This window comes from Leopardus geoffroyi, chromosome B1, assembly GCF_018350155.1.
Source record: "Leopardus geoffroyi isolate Oge1 chromosome B1, O.geoffroyi_Oge1_pat1.0, whole genome shotgun sequence".
NCBI classification, from domain to species: domain Eukaryota; kingdom Metazoa; phylum Chordata; class Mammalia; order Carnivora; family Felidae; genus Leopardus; species Leopardus geoffroyi.
Window position 1 is genome coordinate 145,995,211 of NC_059327.1, and position 22,452 is coordinate 146,017,662.

Sequence of the window (22,452 nt, forward strand, 5' to 3'; positions counted from 1 at the left end):
GTTTGTCTCTTGTATAAATGCATTAGTTATCTGGTCTTAGTAAATTCATATTCTTCTCTATAGCACCTAGCAGTGTATTAAACACAATAGGAACTTGCAAACGTTTTTTCACATCTAATTTGCCAATGTATATGAACATGTTGAAATCACTGGAGTGAGGTAAAACTATTTAAAATCAAGGTGAGATGCAATATAATGAGAATTTTTTTCTCTAATCAGAATAACTCACTTATTTAGTAAGCACTACACTATTACTGCTTATTTTTTATTAAACACAAAAAAAATCTGGAAAAATAAACATAAGTCCAAATGATAAGTTCATTATGTCATTGATCCTAGGATTGCTGGGGAAAAGACTACTATACAAATCATCATTGAAAGCTCAAGTTAATAAACATTAGGGCCCCTGCATTCCAATGTCAGCCTCACATACCTAGGGTAAAGATAAAAGGTGGAAGGATGAGAAAAATGGGCCAAGGGGGTCAGAACCCAATTTCAAAGTTTAAAGAAAGAAATGAGCACTCATAGAAAAAGGAATTGACAAATATATATTAAAGAGATGAGAGAAAGAAAGAGATAGAGAAAAAAGAATGAGAAATTGAATGAACCTCTGGGGGATTCTTCCAAGGCTGAGGCATTGGTGGCAGAATCAATGGTTAAAGGAGACAGAGCGAGTTATTTGGTTCGCTGTTCACAGAAGGAATTAGCCATTCTCTTCTCAACATTGTGCAGAGAAAACTACCACTGTTTGCAATCAGTGCTTCAGGGAGATTACTCTGCTATTGAGTTTTTAGATAATGATGTTCCTTGACATGACAAAAAAGCACGAATGCACTGATTAAGAGCTCAGTTTCTGGAGATGGATGGTCTAGATTTGAAACCTGGTTCCAAACCATCTGTGAATACTTGGGCAAGATACTTAACCTCTCTGTGCTCATCGTCTTGGTCTGTAGAATGGGAAGGTTACTAATAGTACCTTCCTCATTAGATTATGATGAGGACTAAATGAGTTTTTACAGGTAAAAATTTAGTATCTGGCACCATGCTAGTTATTATTACTGTAGCCAGTGACAATAATAAGCAAGAAGTTACATGTAATGATGTGTCTTTAGGACACCGGTTGTTGCAAAAGCAGACTTATCTGGCACGTAGGAGACAATGTACGGCCAACAGAACCTATTCCCCACCTCCGTTATGACCTTTTGTAGCTTTGCAAGTAACTCAAAGGCTCTTGGCAAACAGAACGTTAAATATTTTCTTGATTTCATCATGTGTTCAATGCCATAGGCACAAGGCAAAGTCCTAGTTAGTTCAAGTCTAACTGATGGTGAAAGAGAGAGAGAGACAAAAAGAAGGAAAGATATGTTTTCACCAACCTCCCCCAGAAGGTAAACATGAGGCAGATAGGGATTTTGTTCAGTTTTTCATGGTCACCGATGTATCACAAGCTCCTAGGATAGCGCCTCACACACTAGACCCACTAAAAGTCTATTCAATGAATGAATGTTATAAGCAGTTCCAAATACCCTCCCGGTTCCACACTTTCTCAAAAAAAAAAAAAAAAAGCCAAAGCAATTCTAAAGTTAACTTATTATAAAGCACATTCCATTCAGTTCATCAATAATCATTTTCAGCAGTGATATAGACAGAAACTTCCAAACTGCAGGTGGGTCTTTTTCACTCTGGAAACCCAGCAGCCAGTTTCTAGCTCAGTGTGGCAGCCCATCGCGTCTACCTGAAAGGCCCCTTGATTTCATATTTCTGGTGCTGCTTCTGAGAAGCTGAAAGCTTAGGGGAGAAAGGAAGAGTGTAAGCTGGTTGTATCAGGGTTATGATAAGTAGGTTTCTCTGAGTAGAAAAGCAGAGATTTAGTGTAGCCGCGCTAGTGTTCTTGAGTAACATTGTGAGTAGCTAAGAAATGATTTTGTTGAATCTTATTTTGAATCTCAGACATGGGTTTGATTATTCGTGAAAAATAAAAAGCGGATCTCACCAAAGATTCCTCACTGACATTTTCTGGGGTCATTTGTGTCCCAAGAGAGACTGGCACTTTTCAATCAGTTTGGACCCCTAGAAAAGAAAGCAAATAAGTACATCGGTAAAGAAAGAGAAAAACAGAACAAAAGAAGACACCCGAACATTTATGATCCCCAAACAGAAAAATCTTTAAGACTTACCTGTATATGCCTGTTGAGGGGCTCTTAAGTGCTCACTGCTCAAGATCTTAGAATTTCTCACAGCCTAGTCCCTTAGCTTAAGCTCTTACTTAACTGCAATACCTCTCTCACTCTGAGGACCCCAGATTTGGATTTAAAAAAAAAACTTTGCTTTTTCCTCACAAAACTATGGGACCCTTTTGGCGCAGGGTAAAAACAATCAACATCAGTTTCTCAATGCATTTTAAAACTGCTCTAGGCTAATCCCATGCTAAATCATTATACAATCAGGTAAAAGAATTCAAGAGGATCAAAACCACGAACATCGATCCGTGTCCTTACCATCTTCATATACACTGGCATTGACCTCTATTCTAAGTCCAGCAGTTTTCCCCAATTTTTACCTGTATGCTCTTTATTCAAATGAAAGTCATTCTTGGAAGCCCAGAGAGATAGGTAAAAGTTAAGTGATCTTTAGTGAAGTGGGAATAGGGCCCCTAGAATTCCATTGCTAAGATTAGTGCATGAGCGAGTGTGTGTGCGTGTGCACGCGCATACACACACACACACACACACACACACACACACACACACACGAGCCCGCGCGCCCTAGTGGATAGGTGACCTGAACTCCCCAGAGCTCCTAGCACCCTGTGGGACATGCTTAAAAGTCTATTAACTTAGCCTTTCTTCCTACCCTCAAACAGTACCACATCTAAATTATCTAGAGACTGGAATCTATTTAAGTTTGGTTTTCAAAATAGCTCTGCAGTTTAAGGAATCTTTGTTTCTCTGGGAACCCATGACATTTTAAATCAATCTTCATGGGACATTTTCCCATAAGCTCAACCTCAAGACCCTCATATTTAATCTTATCCATTTGCTCTGAACCTAATATTAGTGGGTAAGTCCCATTTCTCCCTATCCGTCCTTCCTGACTTTATTTATTCCTCTTTGTTCCATAGTTCCTTGGTAAACTTCTCACTTGTAATGATGACAGATGCAGGGTGGGGGGGGGGGCGGGGAACGTTTCTGGTAAAGGTAAGGTAAGGTAGAAGAAAGGAATCTGAAAAACTACTGTAATAATGAGAAATGTCCTACATGAAATAAGGGATAACTCAACATCTTGAGGCAAAGCACAAGCAAGATTTAGAAATAGAAAGCATGGACTCATGTTCCATGAGGTGATGGAATGCAGAGAACAGAGAAAGAGAGGAAACATTTTCCTTACACTGACATCAAATTAGTCACTCTGATGTCCTATAATCCTGGACATGTTGGTAGACTGCTAACAGGTCACCCATCCTAAGACTTTGGGATAACCATTACCAGTCAATTTCTCCATATTCTTGTGACATGCATTTCAATCCTTTTTTTTTTTCATTCTAGATACTCTCTGGACATAACAATCAGCTAATATCCTCTTAAAATGTGTTTTCTCTCATTTCTTCCAAGACCCCAGTGAAATAACGGTAAAAATGCTTTTAAAAAAGAAGAAAGCCTTGTCGATGCTAAAAAGAAAAAAAAAATCAATGTAAGAGATATTGATGAACTGCTAAGGGGGAAGAAAAAGGCCATCAGTATGACATTGACCAAAATATCAAAGTGCAAAAATAGGGGCTAAGAATAATGAAATGATGATATGTCATAGCAGTAAAATACAAGAAAGTCACTAATTTCTGAGTTGCTTTTGGTTTTGGTCTACTTGTTTTTCAACTGTAGCCACCACTATTCTTTCAATAAACTAATATTACTTAGCCAGAATTTGATCCTATTGTTTACACCTAAAGAACCCCCATTGACATATCAGCAAAAATATTGTGCAAATATATGGACAAAATAATATTTTAAAATACAAGAACCCAGTGGCCCCTGGGTGATTCAATCGGTTAAGCTTCCGACTCTTGATTTCAGCTCAGGTCATGATCTCATGTTTTGTGGGATCAAGCCCTGTGTTGGGCTCTGCACTGACAACACAGAGCCTGCTTGGGATTCTCTCTCTCTACCCTTCCCCAGGCTTTCTCTCTCTCTCTCTCTCTGTCTGTCTGTCTCTCTCAAAATAAATAAACTTTAAAAAATAATAAAATACAAGGACCCAGAAAGTTTATATATTATTCTGAAATAATACATACATACATATGTACATATGTTAAGAATGTAGCCCAACAAAACGTAAACTAGTCCAAGAAAAAAACAAAAAAATTGTATTTAGAAAGTCCAATTTACCCAGGATTACACTGAAATGAAACCCTATGTGAATAGCCATGGATAAGTCCAGAAATAACTACATCTGATTGAAAGATTAGCTCAGAGGCTTTTTGAAATATTCTTTTAAGATGACAGAATATTCTATTAAAAAACTGTCTTATTAAGAACTTAAAACATTCTAGTAATCTGATGAAAGTGCGTGCTTTATTTGCCAACAGAGAAAAAGAAAGGCAATTAGAAACTCTTAAATACAGAAGGATATACAAGAAAATCATAGTCCAAATATGTGAAACTAAATAAAAGTGGCATGATTTTCCGCAGCTGGTAGTGGTAAGAGAAGAGTGTTCATTTAATTTCTATACCTTTTAACAGGGTAAATCATTCGGTTGGTCAATCCATTCATGGTACTGATATAAGTAATATTCAAAGTAAACACACAATTAAATATACTATTGAATCATTTCCAGTTTTTAGCATTAACTTCTGAACAAAGCATATAAACTTTGTATTTAATAAGCAGATACATAAACCCAGGCAATGTAGAACAATGGTATAGCTTTAAAAAGTAAATTTGGCAGGAAGTCAAAGGAAGTTTAGACATGTTACTTATGTTTGGGAGAATCATTAGATGCTGACTGGAACTGAAGGGCCAAGAAATAGAAGCAATAAAAGAACTAAAAATACTTTTAAATAAATTAAGAGTCTCCGGATAGGGTTCTTGAAGTCAGCAGAAGCACACCATATTCATTATGTGATGTGAATATTTTGAATATTTTAGGAAACTATTAAGGTGATGATGGGAATCACTAGGAAAACTAGAAGAAAGAACTCAAAATTGGGAAGGGGAAATGTACCCTGGTGTTCTGTTTGAGCTCTTGTTGTGTTCATGTATTGCTTATATTATTTTCAAAGCTTGTGTAATGTATTATAAGAAACTGAACATAGTAACCTGTGACCACCTGCATTGGTAGTTCACCCACATTGATCCACCTACGTTGGGCTTATCACCTTGCTTAACCTGGTCCTTGTTTTTTCTTTGGAAATGCATCCAAGACTACAGTGGCTCTGACAGTAGACCCATCAAGTTGTTGGGTACAGACTACTTACCCAGCAGACCTTTTCCCATGAGCTTGTGTTAAGTCGCATCTAAAAGTAGACCTTCGCTTTTTTTCATTGTGAAATTGCATGTATTATTTTCAAAGCATTGTTCCAACCTGCCCACATTTCTGCTAATTCATGTTTGCTTTCTTCTATATTATACTCTGCTGGTTGACAGAGAAATATCTCAGGCTATAATCATCATTCCCCGTTGACCTGGCAGAGAGTATCTGTGAGTAGGGTTTTCTCCTTGAACCTGCTGAGGTCTACAATTTGTGTTATTATTTCATGAAATGTGAGAGATGCCTGTTCTTTGGACAATCCAAATTCACCCTGTATAGCCGAGTTTCTTTTTTTTTCCCTCTTATATATTCGTTTTTCTCTTGTCAACATTCCAACATTGTTGATTCACCCTTTTTCTCCTTAGAATTTGGCTTCCTTCTCAAACTATGTCTTCCATCTTATCTAAAAATGCTTTGTCCTCCCAACAGCCAGAGCTAGAAAGGCAGTCTTCAAACCTGCTCACCCTCTCTTTTAGCAGGCAGGACAGGTTTACATAATTGACTACTATAATATCAGAAAAGAAAACAAAGAAAATGCCCGTAGGTCCCTGGAGTGGTTAGTCTTTTATAGCTAACTTGGCACAGCCACAGACTGCCAACTGGCTGAGCCTCTGAGCTTCTGGGGTCGTGGTTCCATGGAGGCTCCTGGAGTCTCTAGGCATTATTCCTCTGCCCTATTGTCAAACCTAGACTCCTTTCACAAACACAGAAGCATGGAGATTTGCACAAATTCTTGAGGATAAGATTCTAAAGTAGTTTTATCATGCATTCCCACATTTTTTGCTAAGCCTGTTTACATACTATAAGGTTATTTTGTAAATATTCCAGTCTTATCTTCATATCTAATATCCACAAATCCTTTCACTTCCTTTTATAAATATGTTATTTTCCAATTGTTTCATTATTTCTGTTACTGTCCTTGGTTCCAACTTCTCACTGAGAATTAGACAATTCAGAAACATGGGGAGGGAATGGGGGAACAGTTTATGATTATCTACTTGCACCTTACTAAAGTGATCCTGAAAGTGGTCCCCAAACCAGCAGCACCAGCAGCACCTAGAACTTGTTAGAAATGCAAATTATCAGACCCCATCCCAGAACTACTGAAATCAGACACCCTGGGGTGGAAAACACTGATTTTGTTTGAGTAAGCTCTGTAAGTGATTCTAATGCACACTAAAGTTTCAGACTCACTGCCTTAGAATAATCATACAAGGATCAACTTGACCAAACTTCAGAGATAATGCATAATTACAGATAATAAGCATTTTCATCTGAAGAAGTAATTCTGGCAAATTATAATTAACATGATATATTCTTCAGATAGCTTCTGTTTTCTCCTTTAATTTGGGGGAGAGAAATCCTAAAAGAAAGTAGAGAAGGAAGGGGGAAAGGGGAAGATATTGGGCTTTTCAACCACTAAGTTGAAGATTACTGTTAGGCAGAAAATGTGGGGGAAAGCGCACAGAAATCTTCCTAGCAGGCCGTTGGTTAAACAGTTTGAGCAAGTAGTATTCTCACTCAGGAGCAAGAATGCCTCAAGAAAATTCCCTTGGGAGTTCCCAGAATAGGCCCTTCTTCAAAGTGTTGATCTGTGTGGCTATGGAGTTGTCGCTTAGATGGACACATGTTTTCTGAATGCTTTACAAAAAGTAAAAAGGCTTTAAAATAAATAAATAGAAGGGCGCCTGGGTGGCTTAGTCAATTAAGCGTCCAACTGTGGTTCAGGTCATGATCTCACGGTTCATGGGTTCAAGCCCCGCATCAGTCTCTGCGCTGACAGCTCAGAGCCTGGAGCCTGTCTCAGATTCTGTGTCTGCCTCTCCCCTGCTCGAGCTCTCTTTCTGTCTCTCCACAATAAAACGTTAAAAAAAACTAAAATAAATAGATTCTAGCATAGGTGATTACTTTCACTTTTTGTATCAGCTAATCTGGGAGTCAGTGAAGTTTTTCTGTGAACAGCCTGATAGTCAATATTTGAGGGCTTTGCAGTTCACGCAGTCTCTGTCACAGCCACTCAATCCTGCGATTACTTAATTCAGCTGTTATAGACAGAAAGCAGCCATAGACAATATGGAAATAAACGGGCAGGGCTGTGTGTCAATACAACCTTATTTATATAAACAGGAAGTGGAGTCCATTAGCCTGAGAGCTGTAGTTTGCCTGCCCTTGGCTAGACTATAGATATGTGACTTTTAATATAAACACATGTACAGTTTAGCTGAATAGGTAGAAAAGAGCCACTGAAGGTAATCAAGGCATTCAGGAAAATTGTTACCTGTGAAAACATTTCCCTCAGCCATTGCTAGACGTATCCCCCATCTGAACCATCCACAGCCTGTTTTCACTATAAAGACTGCTTTATTATTATTATTTTTTAACTACACACTTGCATTCCTTTACTCAGATACTACAATATCTGAGTTTCTGCTCCTTGAATCACGTCCCTGGGAGAGCAGTTTGTCCTAGGTCCCTTCCATGAATTGACATGAATTTTCTGGGCCACAGCCTACCATGATGTTCTTAGCAGTTTAAGTCCTATAACTTTACCATCTTAGGAAAAATCATTTACTTGGTAACCATACACAATTAGATTAGTTACAGAAACTAATGTAGTAGTCAGTTTGGTGAGTAAGCACGAGCACTCTTTTCTGGTCATTTCTCTTTCCTCTCTGTAGTCTTCACCCCTATTCCAATGATCTTCTGGCCACTAAGAAAATGAAACCCTTGACCCTGATTCCTTAGTTAAGCCCCAATTACATTTGGCAACTATTCCCTATTGTGCCCCCCAGAAATTTCTGGAACAAAACTACAGTTTGCCCATAAGGTCTTCAAACTGTCATTTCTTTAAAATTTCACTCTATTTTTAAGGACACCATTTCTCTACAATTACCAAAGTCTTCAGTTCATGTTTCTCTCTCCCACCCTCAATCCACCTCCATCTGGTGCCACGACTCTGGTATTCAATTCTGCTGGTTTCCTCAAATAAGCATAAATAGTAACATACCCTGAGCCCAAATGTAGTCAATTACACCAATCCGTCTACACTGTGCTTTTCTCCCAATCCGTTCACGTTTGGAATGGACAGAGTACTTTGTTTAGAACTTCAATAAATCCTAAGAGAATAGACAAGGAAACAGGGATACCTCTCCTCTGAAGCACATTTCACTTTCCTCTGCTTGGCAGCACGTCTCCACCAGGTGAGCGAAATCCGCAATAATTGATTGGAACTGCATCTCCGTTGCCCGTGGTTTCTGCTTCACAAGATTGCTCAGGAGCCTGAATCGGAAATCAGTTGCAAAAATGCAAGTGTTGCCTGAGTTCTAGATGGCCAGCCTGCACACCTGCCCTGCTAACTTAGAGCTGAACACCACCCACGCCTCTTTGTCACTCCCACTCTGAAGTTTATGAAAGGCCTGGGGCGTCTGGGTGGCTCAGTTGGTTAAGCATCCGATTCTTGATTTCCGCTCAGGTCGTGATCTCCCGCGAGATCAAGATTGAGCCCCACGTCGGGCTCTACACTGCCAGCTCCGAGCCTGCTTAGGACTCACTTTCTCCTTCTCTCTCTGCCCCTTCCCCACACACATGCACCCACATGCTCTCTGCCGACAATAAATACGTCTTAAAAATATTTAAAAGCCCTGAAAATGCCATGGTGTATTCATACTTTTCACACTGCCCGTCTCCATCTCTGTGTTTTATCCAACATACTTTTCTTCCAGTACATCTCTTTAACATAATTGATACATTAAATTTAATTATTTTACATGACTATTACTAGGGTAAACATGTTTGTTTTCTCTTTTCATTGCATTGGATGATAAATAGATTATATCTTAAAATTAAATGCTTTTTCCTATCGCATTTTGTAATGAACATTTATTCTGAACAACTAACTTCCAAATAAATATTACAAGTATAGCACACCTCGAAGTTGAGGGTCCTTCATATGTTATTAATGATAAACCAATAAACTAATATGAAACTATAATGGATTGACAGTCATCTCCGATTTCCTTCACAAAAGAGTTTCCCCCACAACTGTAGTTTCTTGCCGCTATGAATCTTCAAAAGTGTAACCTGGTTTCTGTCTCTCTACTTGACGAAATAGTATTCCAAATCTTCCAATGTTATCTTTCTCTCTCTCTCTCTCCCTCTTTTTTTTTTTTTTTTTTTTTTACTGTTTTAGACCAAGACAGATTTAACCACAAGGAAAATAAGGCATGAAGGGGAGGGAAAATATACATTAATCCGTCTTCTACTGTTTCACCAAAAACCTTTCCTTATTCTTCATTTTCAAGTTCACATGTATACTACCTAGTGGCCTTATTTGTGCCTTGGATGGGTATGAAAGAAAATATCTCAAAGCTCCAAGTAGCTACTTCTATGACAATTTAAACCAGAGGTCCAGTAAATAATTCCAGATAGTAAAGATTTTAGGCTTTGCCCACAGACAGGTAAATGGAGGCTAATATAGAAGTGCAATGTGATACTCCAAACCCCTGTTTGCCTGGGGTGGGCTGCCCCATGTGGCAGCCACAGTTTGTGTCCAGTTGCGTCAGCTGGAGAAGAGGCAGAAGAGAGACCAGGCAATGAGGGAGGAGGTACGCACTGTGGTTAGTTTCACTCTGGGCCCCAGACACGCCCTCCTCTTCTCCCAGCTACCTCAATGTAGGCCGCTGGCCCAAGCAACTTGCTGAGTCATTCGACTCCTGGACTGAGATGCCACCACCTTTTGCTGCCCAGCAGTGACCAACAGCGAAGTCCCCCACATGTAAGTGGCACAGCTCAGGCACTGTGCGGCAGTGAGCATGGTCACTCGCAGGGAAGGCAGGCACCGGGAGCAAAGTGGGGGACGTGGGTAAAGCAAACTTGGCCAACCGCAGCTCTCAAGCCTAGCCCAATCAAGCAGTGCCCTCAGGACCTACAAAAACAGCCGTGCCCTGTTGCCCATAGCATGCTGATCCCATTAAACAATAAAATAAGGTATCCAGCTTAACATGGCAGCCCAGGGGACATGCCTCTTTGAACTAGCCGTTTCAGCCTCATCCTCTCCCACTCCTCCAACTCTCACACCCCCGCCACCTCCCCCCAGAAATATTAAAAATAATGGCAACGGCCAACATCCTCTGAGTATGCTGATGTTTACTATGATCCAGGCAAGGTGCGATAACTTACCGATGTTATCCCATGTAATACTGTCTGTTAGCTTTTTAATAAGGTTCTATGTCCTCTCCATTTTGCATTAGAAACATTCCCTGGGAGTGTTATAGTTCTGGGCACATACAGCAAACCAGGGAAGTAAGCCTCCCTCCCAGAAGGCATGAGGATTGGGAACCACATGGGAGAACTCATCCCGACACAAGAAGTCAGGCTCATACCCTTCCCGTCCCGGAAGAAAGGCTTGGTCAGTGGAAGAAGCAATGATTCTGTGGTTCCCGAACCAAGCCTTCATTGGACTCATTTCTGAGTCACATGGGATCAGGGTAACTCTTTGAAAAAGCACCGTAAGAGAACTTTCGTTAAAGTTCTGCAAACCACGAAGACACACGGGAGCAGCCCCGCCCTGGTACCTGCTGAAAGGGCATAATCCTGGGAGTCAGGGGAAAGGGCTGTCTTTCTTCTTACAACAAAACATAAAGTAGCTTTGTCATTTCAAGGGATCCAGTCTGCAGCTGAGCAGGCGACAGCAGCCCCTGGAGGGCACAACTGTTCCCAGTGGCCCAGGAGTGGTGCCAGGGCGAGCATGCTTGGAGAATGCTCCAAGGGGGAGGGGGAGGGAGTTTCATAAGCTCTCCCCTGAGGACTCTAGGGATAATTGCTGGGACTGAAATTTGTGGAAGCAGGTAGTCACAAGGCTGTGCAAAACTTGTATTATTAAATATTAGAACCACAAAGGGCAATTGCGGGAGTGTGCACTTGCATACATATGTGACATGTATTCTTATACTACACATATATTTATAATGGGTAACTCTGCAGTGTTGGAATAAAATCATTATGATTTTTCCTTCTCTCTTATGTACTTTCTAAGTTTTCTGCAATGATTGTGCATTACTTCAATAATAACATAAACCAATATTTTAAAAAGAAATAGAATAGTATCAGCATTTTTTCTACCCAGCTGTTCTGTACATATTTTCTCTTCTAATTAGACCTAAACCTGATCCCACTTGAAAGAAAATGCTGTATTCGTTTCTAAGTGCCTCTATATAATTTAAGTCTGTATGGTTAGATAAATAATCAAAGAAGTTTACCCTACTTTCGAATAATCAGTATCGGTTTTTAAGAAGTTAATTAGTAAAGGTGGAGAAATACAGGCTATTTCCCATTGGAATTTGGTGGGTTTTGTCTTAAAATATATTTTCCTGTAGAAACAATATTACCCATGATGATGAAATTCACTGACCTATCCATGAAAGCATAGGATTACTTAAGTCCCAGGCAATAAACACTAGCTGTCATGGATACTTATACTGTGGGAATGACCCTATTTCCAAACACTCATTTGGGGCTTCTGTAGTCTGACTTAGGGGATTCAGCACCAAAAGGCCAGAAGCTGGTATAGGAAGGGGACGAGGTTTACCCCTGGTTCATGCAAAATCTGGACTTCTCTTTCCTTCTAATATCATAAAGAGGGCACAGACTTTGAAGTCAAACTTACTTTCGTTCAACTAGTTAGTGTGATGGTAAGTGAGATTCTTAACCTCTCTGACCTTTATAAAAAGTAAATTTGAACACCTACATTGCAAGGTATTTGCAAGGACCAAAAGTAACGTATTAAAGGGCTGAGTACAGTAACTGGTGTACTTAAGGCAATAAATAATGTCAAAGATAATAAGAACGATGAAAAATTATAATAATCATAGCACAACTTGGTTCCATTTCAAATTAACGGTTGCTTCCAACCATGGTTCCCGTCCTCCCTGACTCCCACAATAAATAGTACATTGTCACAGCTCTCCTCCTATTTATTCACTTATTCATTCAGCAAAGAATTAACGAGCATCTTTACAATTTCCCTGAGGATTTGAGCTGTAGATCCCACAGTAATAGAGAAACCTAACGGGAGAGGCAGGAAAGCTCCCTTGTCTATACCCTCCTCTTGTCTCACAAGCTGTGGGATCCAAGTGTGTTCATGGTTTGGCCCCTCCCAAACTCTCTAGTCTCACCCCCAACAGTTTCTCTCCCTTCCTTCACTTATGCCTGAGTCACCCGGCTTTCCTCTTTGTCCTGCTGGGTGGGCTGGTTTCCAAAGGCGCTTCCCCAGAGGGACCAGTAGGGGGAAAACGGGCAAGACTGCTAGGTTTCCAGAACACCAGAGAGCAACTGCTTCTTTCAACCAGGAGAAACACTCCAATCGTCCTGGAACCAGCAAGGGGAAGAAAAGGATCCCATTATGAGAAGACAAAAAGTCTGGGAATGAGATTCATAGCAGGGGTATTAGGATGTCATGATATCTCTCCTTAAAACCCCAGATATAAAGGCTGCTGCTTCTAAAATGGGGGATTCTGTGCCACTTAAAAGCTTGACTCCCTCCTCCCCAGACTGTCACATACTTGTGACCTGCTTGGAGTTGATTTACTCCTCCTGACCACTTCCTTCCTCTCCCACTCTGATCTTTCTACCTACCAGCCCTACTGCTGTTATTTAAAAACAGTTCCCTTAAAAAAAATTATAATAAAAATTTTAAAAAAGCTCCCTTAATTCTTTATGTTTTTAGCTTAAAATTTTTAACTTACCTTTTTAAACCTTAAATCCTAGTTTTGATTCTCAGTACCATCAACTTGTTTTCAGTTTTTCATTTCTATGATATTAATCTTTTATTTTCATTAAATTTACCCACCACTTCATTTAAAGCATAGTCTAGTCTTTATATACTATCTTAAATCTTTATATACTCTCTTAAATCTTCTCATTGCCACTCAATATTTTTAACTGGATTTTAAATTCTTTTACTTCGAACTTCTTTTTCCTTTTTATTGTCTCTGTCTTTACATGATCTCAACTCCTACCTTCTCTTCTATCCTGCTGAATTTTTCTTTCCTCTCCAGAAATTCCTTTGCTTGTTTTTCCTTTTGTGTTTTTGCAAATTTATGCTGTGATAGCCAGTCATACAGAGCCCTTGCCACTATCCCAGGAAGTAAGAAGGTTTTTTTCCAGCTTGACCCTTGACTCCCAATATGGATCCTCCCAGAATATTCCAGAAATCTCTACATTAACTATCTGTATGCTATTGTTTTCTCCATACAGAGAACACAGTGATTTCACTAGGACAGGGACGATTCCTAATATTTTATACTTTTTATTATCTAGCCTGTATAGAATAACTCAATGTTTAAGAAATTATAACTAATATTATAACCCCTTGATTCTGGCACACTAAGAGCTATATGTTGGTAGTTACAGCCAGATAGCTTGGGTGAAAATTGCAGCTCAACAACTATTTACCTGTTGCATTGTCTCATACTAAGTCTTCTTGCCTTCTGAGCCTCGGTTTCCTTACAATTAAAATGGCATATAATGTTATCTCCCTCATAAATTTGTGTGTAAGAATTTGATGAGATGCCATACATAGAGTAGTGCCTATCTATACTCAGAGACTTCCTCAAGAGGAAGAAAATTTGCACGCTAGAAGGAAAAGAGACCTCGTTCTTCTACATCCTCACATCAAGCCTGAACTAAAGAAAGAATGGCTAACTAAATGTCTCAACAGTCTTTGGGTGTTGACTGGGAGGTTTTAAAGGCTAGTTTGTGATTGGCTCACCTTGGAGAACTGAAGAAAGGATTCCAAGGGTCAGCTGGCGTAGGAATTGCAAGTACTGTGATAAAACAGACCAAGCAACAACCTGTGCTTGCTGCCCATGAGTATGTATTCATTCCAGAAGCAACAAAAACTTTGCCTCACTTGGCAAGATGATATTGTTGGACCAATAGTATTTAGACCCTGCAAATGCATGTCTTCGAGTAAATAAATTAACTAGAAATGCAGTAAGCTACCATTTCTAATGAAGTTGGGGGAGAAGGAACAATGAGGAGGAGGGCTTGCATGCTTTCTCCTGAGGACATGATCAGGGGCATTAGGAGGGAACCGCCCCACCGTCAGGGGTAGGAGTGCTTTCAATGCATCCTGCTGATTCAGGGATATTAGAATTTCACCCTTTGGCTTTTTCTAGAACAGTCATTTTTGGCAACTCCAAATGGGGCCTCTAACATCACATTCACCAGCAGCAGAATTCCTGCTGAGGGAGAATGCCTGGACCATGAGAATATGTTGGCTCTAAGCTCAGGAGCTGAATGGGAGCAAAGAGATGGATGATCAATGCCACTAAGAAAGATAACTCTTTGTCTTCAGCAGCAAGCAAGTAGTCTCTTTACTAAGACCTGACAATGAGTTCCGTTCGATCCGTCTACGCAGGAGTGGGGAGAATTGGAGAAAATGCCAACCGCCTGTGAGATCTTAATCACCTGTGCTGTCAGTGGCAAAGAATAAATCAGCTGCCCTAAAGTTTTCTGTGCTGTGTGTGCTACTTCCAAAGCCCAGCCCGTGATGCCTCTGTCACCTCAGCCTCAGTCACAACCAGAAATCTAAGCCTCCCAGATCATCTGTCATCATGCTGATGTTTCTATGCCCTTAATCTGACCCATCTCCTGCTCTTTTGGTCCTCTGTCTCCTCTGTAACATGAGGCTTTCTCAAGAAAACGTTCCCAGGGCACCTGGGTGGCTCAGTCCATTAAGCGTTCGACTTCAGCTCAGGTCATGATCTTACGGTTCATGGGTTCGAGCCCCGCATCGGGCTCTGTGCTGACAGCTCAGAGCCTGGAGCCTGTTTCAGATTCTGTCTCTCTGCCCCTCTCTCTCCCCCTCCCCCCTCTCAAAAATAAGAAGCCCATATCCACAGCTTCTCTTCTGAACTTCTCTGTCTTGCTCTAAACGAAAAAAGGAAGCTACCCAGAGCACATAACTTCCCCCAAGACCTTGCAAGATGAGACTGTTTTTGCTTGAAGTCCACTTACCTTTGTATCTAGTTCTTTTTTACGGCTTTCAATATAACTCCTTCATTCTCATTTGAAAGCCACAGCTCCTTTGAAGTACAAGTTATCAAACTCTGACACCCCTTATCTTTACTTATTTCTGCCGCATATAGAAAGTCTTGTCATCCCCCTCATTTCTGATGACTTCATACCCAGTTAACTGCCTCTTTTTCCACCATTATCTTGACATTTGTCATTTTCTATAGTTTCAACAGCTATATTAATGATCCACAGGTGGCTGATAGATTACAAAAATGGACCAATTGTCCATCTTTCTCTGTATTCATGTCCTTTATGATGTGACTTTCCAACCCTTCCTATCAAGAAATGAAGTCTATTTCCATACCACTTTAATCTGGGCTGCCCCCATGACCTACTTTACAGAAGCATTGGCATTGCATGCTTCCAAACCTGGGCCTCATGAGGCCTCTACACAGTCACTTTCTCCCAGCTGCCATGTGAAGAAGCCTAGGTTAGCCTGCTGGAGGACAGAAGACCATGTGGCCCAGGCCAGCCAGCTCCCAGCTGACTTAGCAGCTGACCATAGAGTGTTCTGAGCAAGCCCGGCTGAGAATGGTTGAGGCTCGCCCCAGATCAACAGACTCATGCAGTCAACCCACAGACCCCATTGCTGACTTCATCCAGAAACCCTTTTACATTAGAATACACATTGGGAAACCCTGTTCAAACGTAAAGACGTTGTATTCTACTGGCAGCATTTCTGGCCAGTAGGCTTCAGTATTGGTAACAGCAGCCAAATCAGAGTAGCACTTTGCAAAGTAATAACTTATGTTCATAAAATTATCTAATTTATAAATGTTTTCATATGCATTATATATGTATATGTCACACACACATACATGCATGCACCCATGTGCAAATGTTCCAAATTTTGCATTTTAGGAAAAATGCTTTAATGTACTCCTCTGTCAATATTTTCTGACCAATAGACTTCAATCTCATTAACCTATCTGATTGGGGTAGCAACCACAATAGCCATAGTTGCAAAATATGCCAACATTCTCAATTCTACTGGACCTCCAACGTAACACTTAGCTGATCCATTCATTATACAATGTTTATATCTGAGCCCAGTTTACCGTTCTCTGTACCTGCTCCCTGCTGGCAGAACAAATTAGAGAACAAACTAAACAAAGATTCTTACTTTTGCTTCTCAGTTTGGAATTGCTCCTCCCGAGCTTTGCACAAGTCCTCTGTAAGGCTGATGACTTGGTCACAGGATAAAGGTGGAGAAATGTAAGTTCTATCTACCTGCAGATCATCAAAGCATGGCTTCCTGAAGGCATATGAGTCCTCACAGCAGTGACCCACACCAGCATTGATAGGCTCTGCTTCGTGTCTTCTGCATAAAGCTCCAAGAATTAGTTTCATCTTTCCCAGAAGAGAATTAAAATAAGAGCCATAAGGTTGTGGTCATTTTTTTTTTTTTTTTTACCCCATAGAAAATAGGGCTAATAAGTATTCTCAGATTCTGGTTTCTGCTAGTTTATCCTGGATTTCACTGTTTAGGAAAAATCAGGAGGGTCAAGGGCAGCCTGGTTCCCAGACTTGTCCTCCCTCTTCTCATCCTCAAGTTGAGCTCACTTGGACTCCACTTCCAGGTTCCTCTCCAGTCCAGTTTATAGACCAGTGTTGACTTAAGGTTGGAGTTTCTTATGTTCTTTTAAATTAAAATCAAGCCTCAAGTCAACAGCACTGCTAATTTGACTCAGTTATATGACTGAAGCTCAAATCCAATTTGTTTCTGTTTTTTGTAAGTGGACATCTGTAACTGCCACAGAACTTGGCATATGGTAGATGCTCTGTGAATATTTGCCGAATGAATGAATGATGAGAGAAATCCTTGGATCCTATTTCAATTATCTCCTTCATTTTCTGGTCCTCTTCTAAAGCTGTCACCTTGCCTTGCTTCTGTGGTGTCTGATTGTTATCCTGATGCTCTCTGCAAGCCTGCCCATGTGCCTTTCCAAGTATGACTACCCCCAAATCCCTATCATTTAGGTATTTGGGGATGAAATCATTGAGGCCAATAAGCATCAACATTTCATGTATGAGTTTATACATTTTAAATGTAACCAAAGAGATCACCTAAAAATAAGGCTTTAGGAATCTAGAAGTCTAACTGAAAGTCCTTCCCCAAGAAAGGCAGGGACTAGATAACAAAAATTTATAATAAAATAAAAGGGAGATGAGGCTAGATAATAATGTTTTAAATCTGCAATCAAAAAAATTATATTTTATCAGAAGAAAGACCAATTTAGCATGAAAGAATTGTTCTATCAAGAACATAGGGCAGAGAAAGCTGTCACCACACAAGAATTTAGTAGTGTTAAAATAATACCACTTGAGGGGCGCCTGGGTGGCGCAGTCGGTTAAGCGTCCGACTTCAGCCAGGTCACGATCTCGCGGTCTGTGAGTTCGAGCCCCGCGTCGGGCTCTGGGCTGATGGCTCAGAGCCTGGAGCCTGTTTCCAATTCTGTGTCTCCCTCTCCCTCTGCCCCTCCCCCGTTCATGCTCTGTCTCTCTCTGTCCCAAAAATAAATAAACGTTGAAAAAAAAATTAAAAAAAAAAAAAAATACCACTTGAGAGAGACCTGGAGCCTACACCTTGGAGATGTGAGCATACAGGTCCCTAGAGGGATGTTCTCCATTGTGAGGAAGACATAATTTATCATTCTTCACTATAGCCTGGAAGAATATCCCTTAAGACTATTCTTTCCCTTCTTCTGATTCCATTTGCGCTAGTCATATCCTACTTCATCATCACAAGTATTCTGATCCAGGAAAAAGTGCAGTCTAGTTGTTAGGCCCAATTATTGCTGTCATTGGAAAGACATTTCTCATTTTATTTATTTTTTTTATTTATTTTTTTTTTCAACGTTTATTTATTTTTGGGACAGAGAGAGACAGAGCATGAACGGGGGAGGGGCAGAGAGAGAGGGAGACACAGAATCAGAAACAGGCTCCAGGCTCTGAGCCATCAGCCCAGAGCCCGACGCTGGGCTCAAATTCACGGATCGCGAGATCGTGACCTGGCTGAAGTCGGACGCTTAACCGACTGCGCCACCCAGGCGCCCCAAGACATTTCTCATTTTAAATGAACACACTGGTATTCTGTCTAATAAATTTAACACTTGTGAGTTTGATGTGAGATAATAGAAAATATAAATATTTGATCTTTGACCCTAGTTCCTGCCAACCATCTTCCGAAACCCTTGTAAATTCCTAAGTGATAAGAGCACTAGGAGCATCTTTTGTCCTAATGAGGCAACTCTGTGTGGGCTCGTGGATGGGCACTGGTCCCCAGAAAGACAACGTAGTGATTAGAAGCTTGGAATTTTAAGTCCCCCCCATCCATTTTCCAGAGAGGAGAGAGGGCCTGAAAATGGAGTTAATAATTGACCATGTATACATAAGGAAGTTTTTATAAAATCCCAGCAGATGGGTGTTGAAGAGCTCCCAGGTGGGTGAACCCATCCACATACTAAGAGGGTGACACACCCCAACTCCACAGGGACAGAAGCTTCTGCACTCAGGATGCTCCCAGACCCTATGTATCTCTTCCAGTCCTATGTATCTCTTCATTTGGAAGTTCACCTGTATCCTCTATCATACATTTTACTTATCTTGTAAACTTAAGTAAGTATTTCTCTGAGTTCTGCAAGCTGCTCTAACAAATTAATCAAACCTGAGGAGGGAGTCATGGGAACCTCAGATTTATAGCTCACCAGTCAGAATCACACAGAATCACACAGAATTACAATTGGACTTGTAATTGTTATCTGAGGTGGGATGGGAGCAGTATTATAGGACTGAGCCCTGAACCTGTGGGATCTGACACTATCTCCAGACAGATGGTGTCAGAATGAGAGAAATTATAGGATACTCAGCTGGTGTCACACAGAATTGCTTGTCGTGGGGGAAAACACTTGGTGTCAGAGATGTTGTGAGTGTGATAGTTATGTAAGATTAAAGGAGAAACATGGGAAGAAGACTAGTTTGTTGCTGTTGTTGTTTTCCTATACATTCGAGTTAGTTTAAAATCAGCATTATCTTTGAAGATGTTGGCAAAGTCATTTTTGTTGACTTGAAAATCCAAGAATTAGACCCTAGGGTATGATCCAGACAAAGACGTACTGAATCTGATATTGCCACTATTAGGGAAGTGACAGTCTTACCCCTGCTGCTAATCAAGACAATTGGCATGAGTTGGCCTAAAAGAATTTCTCCTGGGGACAGAAGTATTATGCTCCATTGACAGTTCATGAATGTGTCCACAAATATGAGATGGATAACTGGAGGTTGGGGATTAGGGCTTTAAGAACAGGCAAACATGAAGTCACAGATGTGCTTACCGAGTCCTCCATGCAGACAAATCGCTGCTCCTCTCTCAGTGGGCAACATTTGGTGGCAGCAGCTGCCATGTTCTTCGTGAACGTAACCAACTCTTGAGCAGATAGTTGTGGGACTTTCTTAGTATAAAGGATTATGAGCCTGAAAGAATAATTTCCTCTTACTCCTGGCAACGACTATGTGCCTATGATGAAGAATTCTAGAGTTTTCCTTAATATTTGACAAGCTGTGGTTTAGGCTGAACAAAGCATTAAACTGGGTTTAATTCTTTTTAATCTTTATTCCAATGGCCCAATAACTTCATCAATATACCTGGAATTCTCTTCTCACCTCACACATTGCTCTACCCTGATCCACCAAAGATACTAGGACAGCTAATTTGGATGACAGCTTCTGAAATAATTGTATACACCGTCCATTAAAGATTGCATTGGTTGTCTACAATGTGTAGGAACAGGAGCCTACAACAACAATCAGCAAATAGTGCCTACTTTCATGGGGCTCACGCCATACTGGGCAAGATAGGAGGTACCCTTGAGGTAGTGAGGGGAGTACACAGTGCTGTAGATACACATGGAATGGCAAGCAGTCCCATCCCAGGCAGGTCAGGTAGGCCTCCTGGAGGAAATGACACGTGAGCTGAGATCTAAAAACAACAAAAATGAACCAGGTGAAAGGGAGTGCAAGTGGGAGTGGAGCCACTGAATGTGATTTTGGTTTGGTTTGGTTTGGTTTGGTTTTGGGGGGGGGGGGGTGGCAGGAAATTGGGAATCAGAAACAGAACAAGAAAGAAAGCTCAGTTACAGAATCAGAACTGCATTATGTTTAGGGTAATTATAGTTGCCATGTAAAGAATGAATGGAGGTGAACAAGAAGCAATGTGAAGGAAGAAGCAGTTTGAAGACTATTCCGGAAATTCAGTTGAGAGACGCTGATACCCTGAACTAGGAAAGTGGTGGGAACAGAGGGACATGAGAAAGATTTTTTAAGGAAGAAGACGCTTACAGACCCAGATGTGAAGACAACAAAAAATCAGACTCGATCATTGCATTTTATATCGAAATGGAGTCAGGGAAAGAATTTAGTTGTAACATCCAATGAAACAAGCAACCTAATCCAGTGGTTCTCAGAGTGGGGCTCCTAGACCAGCAGTATCAGCAGCCCTGGGAACTTACTAGAAATGCACATTCTAAGGCCCCATCCCAGACTTACTGAATCAGAAACTCTGGGGATGGGGCTGTATTTTAACAAGTCCTCCAGGTAATTTTGATGTATTGTAAAGTTTGAGAACCAAAGATCTAATCCTTAAGCCAGATATTTGCAACCAAACATAACATAGAAGTAATAAGCCAAATATTCTCTCGGAAAGAATACGTTTTTCTGGATCTATTATTCTGGACATCTATTTTAAGCTCAATATTATTGGACACTATATCAAACTGATTTTTTCCCCAACACTCTGCTTCTAAATAGACTATTACAGTAAGATCCTAAAGACTACTTGTTTTTGGATATACCAATCTTTTAAACACAGTGGGTTCCACCAGTCTCTGCACACAAGAGGTTTATGTATTCTCTCTGGCAAATAGCTATGGGATCCATTCATCTCTATCCTAGGTGCTGAAAATACTAAATTTTCTATAGGAACTGACTTGAAACTGACAGAGGGACCCTAAGTTAGATTGTTGTAGCTTTGACTTAAAACTGCAGGCAGGGGTGCCTAGGTGGCACAGTCAGTTAAGCGTCGGACTTCAGCTCAGGTCATGGTCGCACAGTTCGTGGGTTCGAGCCCAGCATTGGGCTCTGTGCTCATAGCTTGGAGCCTAGAGCCTGCTTTGGATTCTGTGTTTCCCTCTCTCTCTCTGCCCCTCCCCCGCTTGCACTCTGTCTCTCTCTCTCTCTCTCAAAAATAAACATTCAAAAAAACTCTGCAGGCAAAGCCCCCCAAACTAAATGTGTGAGGGAGAGATATGAGGGAGGGGTGTGAGGGATATGAGGGAGGGGTGTGAAGGAGAGGACCCTGAAGAGACTGCAGGACGGGAGTCAAGGTCTGCTTGGTTCCCTAACCTGTGGGCATTGACCAGAATTCTGGAAACTGGCCTGGAGAGCCAGGTAAAGTCACATAAGTCTGTGTAGATATCTGTATTATTAAGATAGGTTAATTTTGAACTCACATTTTCCTTGGCCTCTGACATTTTAAGGTTGGATATAGACTCATAGCAGCTCTCAGCATCAGGAGTTAACAAAAACTCACCAACAAACATATAAACCTGGACAATATCTTGGAAGCATACCTGTCATGGAAGTTAGCGTCTCCTAATTTCTCACGTAAATCACAGTGATTTTTTATACGCTCATGGCTTTCACCAACCACTCTTTGGAACATCTCTTTCTGGAAAATAAAGATAATCAATGTTTATCACTGTAACAATATATCTTGAGGTAAGATTGCAAAACCGTCTTCTGTAACAGTTTAATGTAACTGTTTTCCTAAATCCAGGGCTTTATTTACTTAGTGA

General features: G+C 40.7%; 1 protein-coding gene across 10 annotated transcripts in view; it reads right to left on the reverse strand.

The window, feature by feature from the left end:
* The window catches only part of LOC123595871 (alpha-fetoprotein-like), a 54,707-nt gene that overhangs the window by 3,492 nt on the left and 28,763 nt on the right, over positions 1-22,452 (reverse strand). For 3 of the 10 annotated variants that reach the window (XM_045473769.1, XM_045473765.1, XM_045473767.1), the window contains 5 exons: positions 22,228-22,325; positions 19,933-20,074; positions 16,725-16,948; positions 8,671-8,803; positions 1,994-2,070 (listed from right to left, as the gene is read on the reverse strand). In XM_045473769.1, coding sequence (XP_045329725.1) covers positions 2,023-2,070; positions 8,671-8,803; positions 16,725-16,948; positions 19,933-20,074; positions 22,228-22,325 — 645 coding nt within the window. In that variant the 3' untranslated portion in view covers positions 1,994-2,022. Of the gene's footprint in view, positions 1-251; positions 1,789-1,993; positions 2,071-8,670; positions 8,804-16,724; positions 16,949-19,932; positions 20,075-20,111; positions 20,580-22,227; positions 22,326-22,452 lie in introns of those variants that run through there. The other 7 variants (XR_006711412.1, XM_045473766.1, XR_006711411.1 and 4 more) reach the window with 7 other exon arrangements.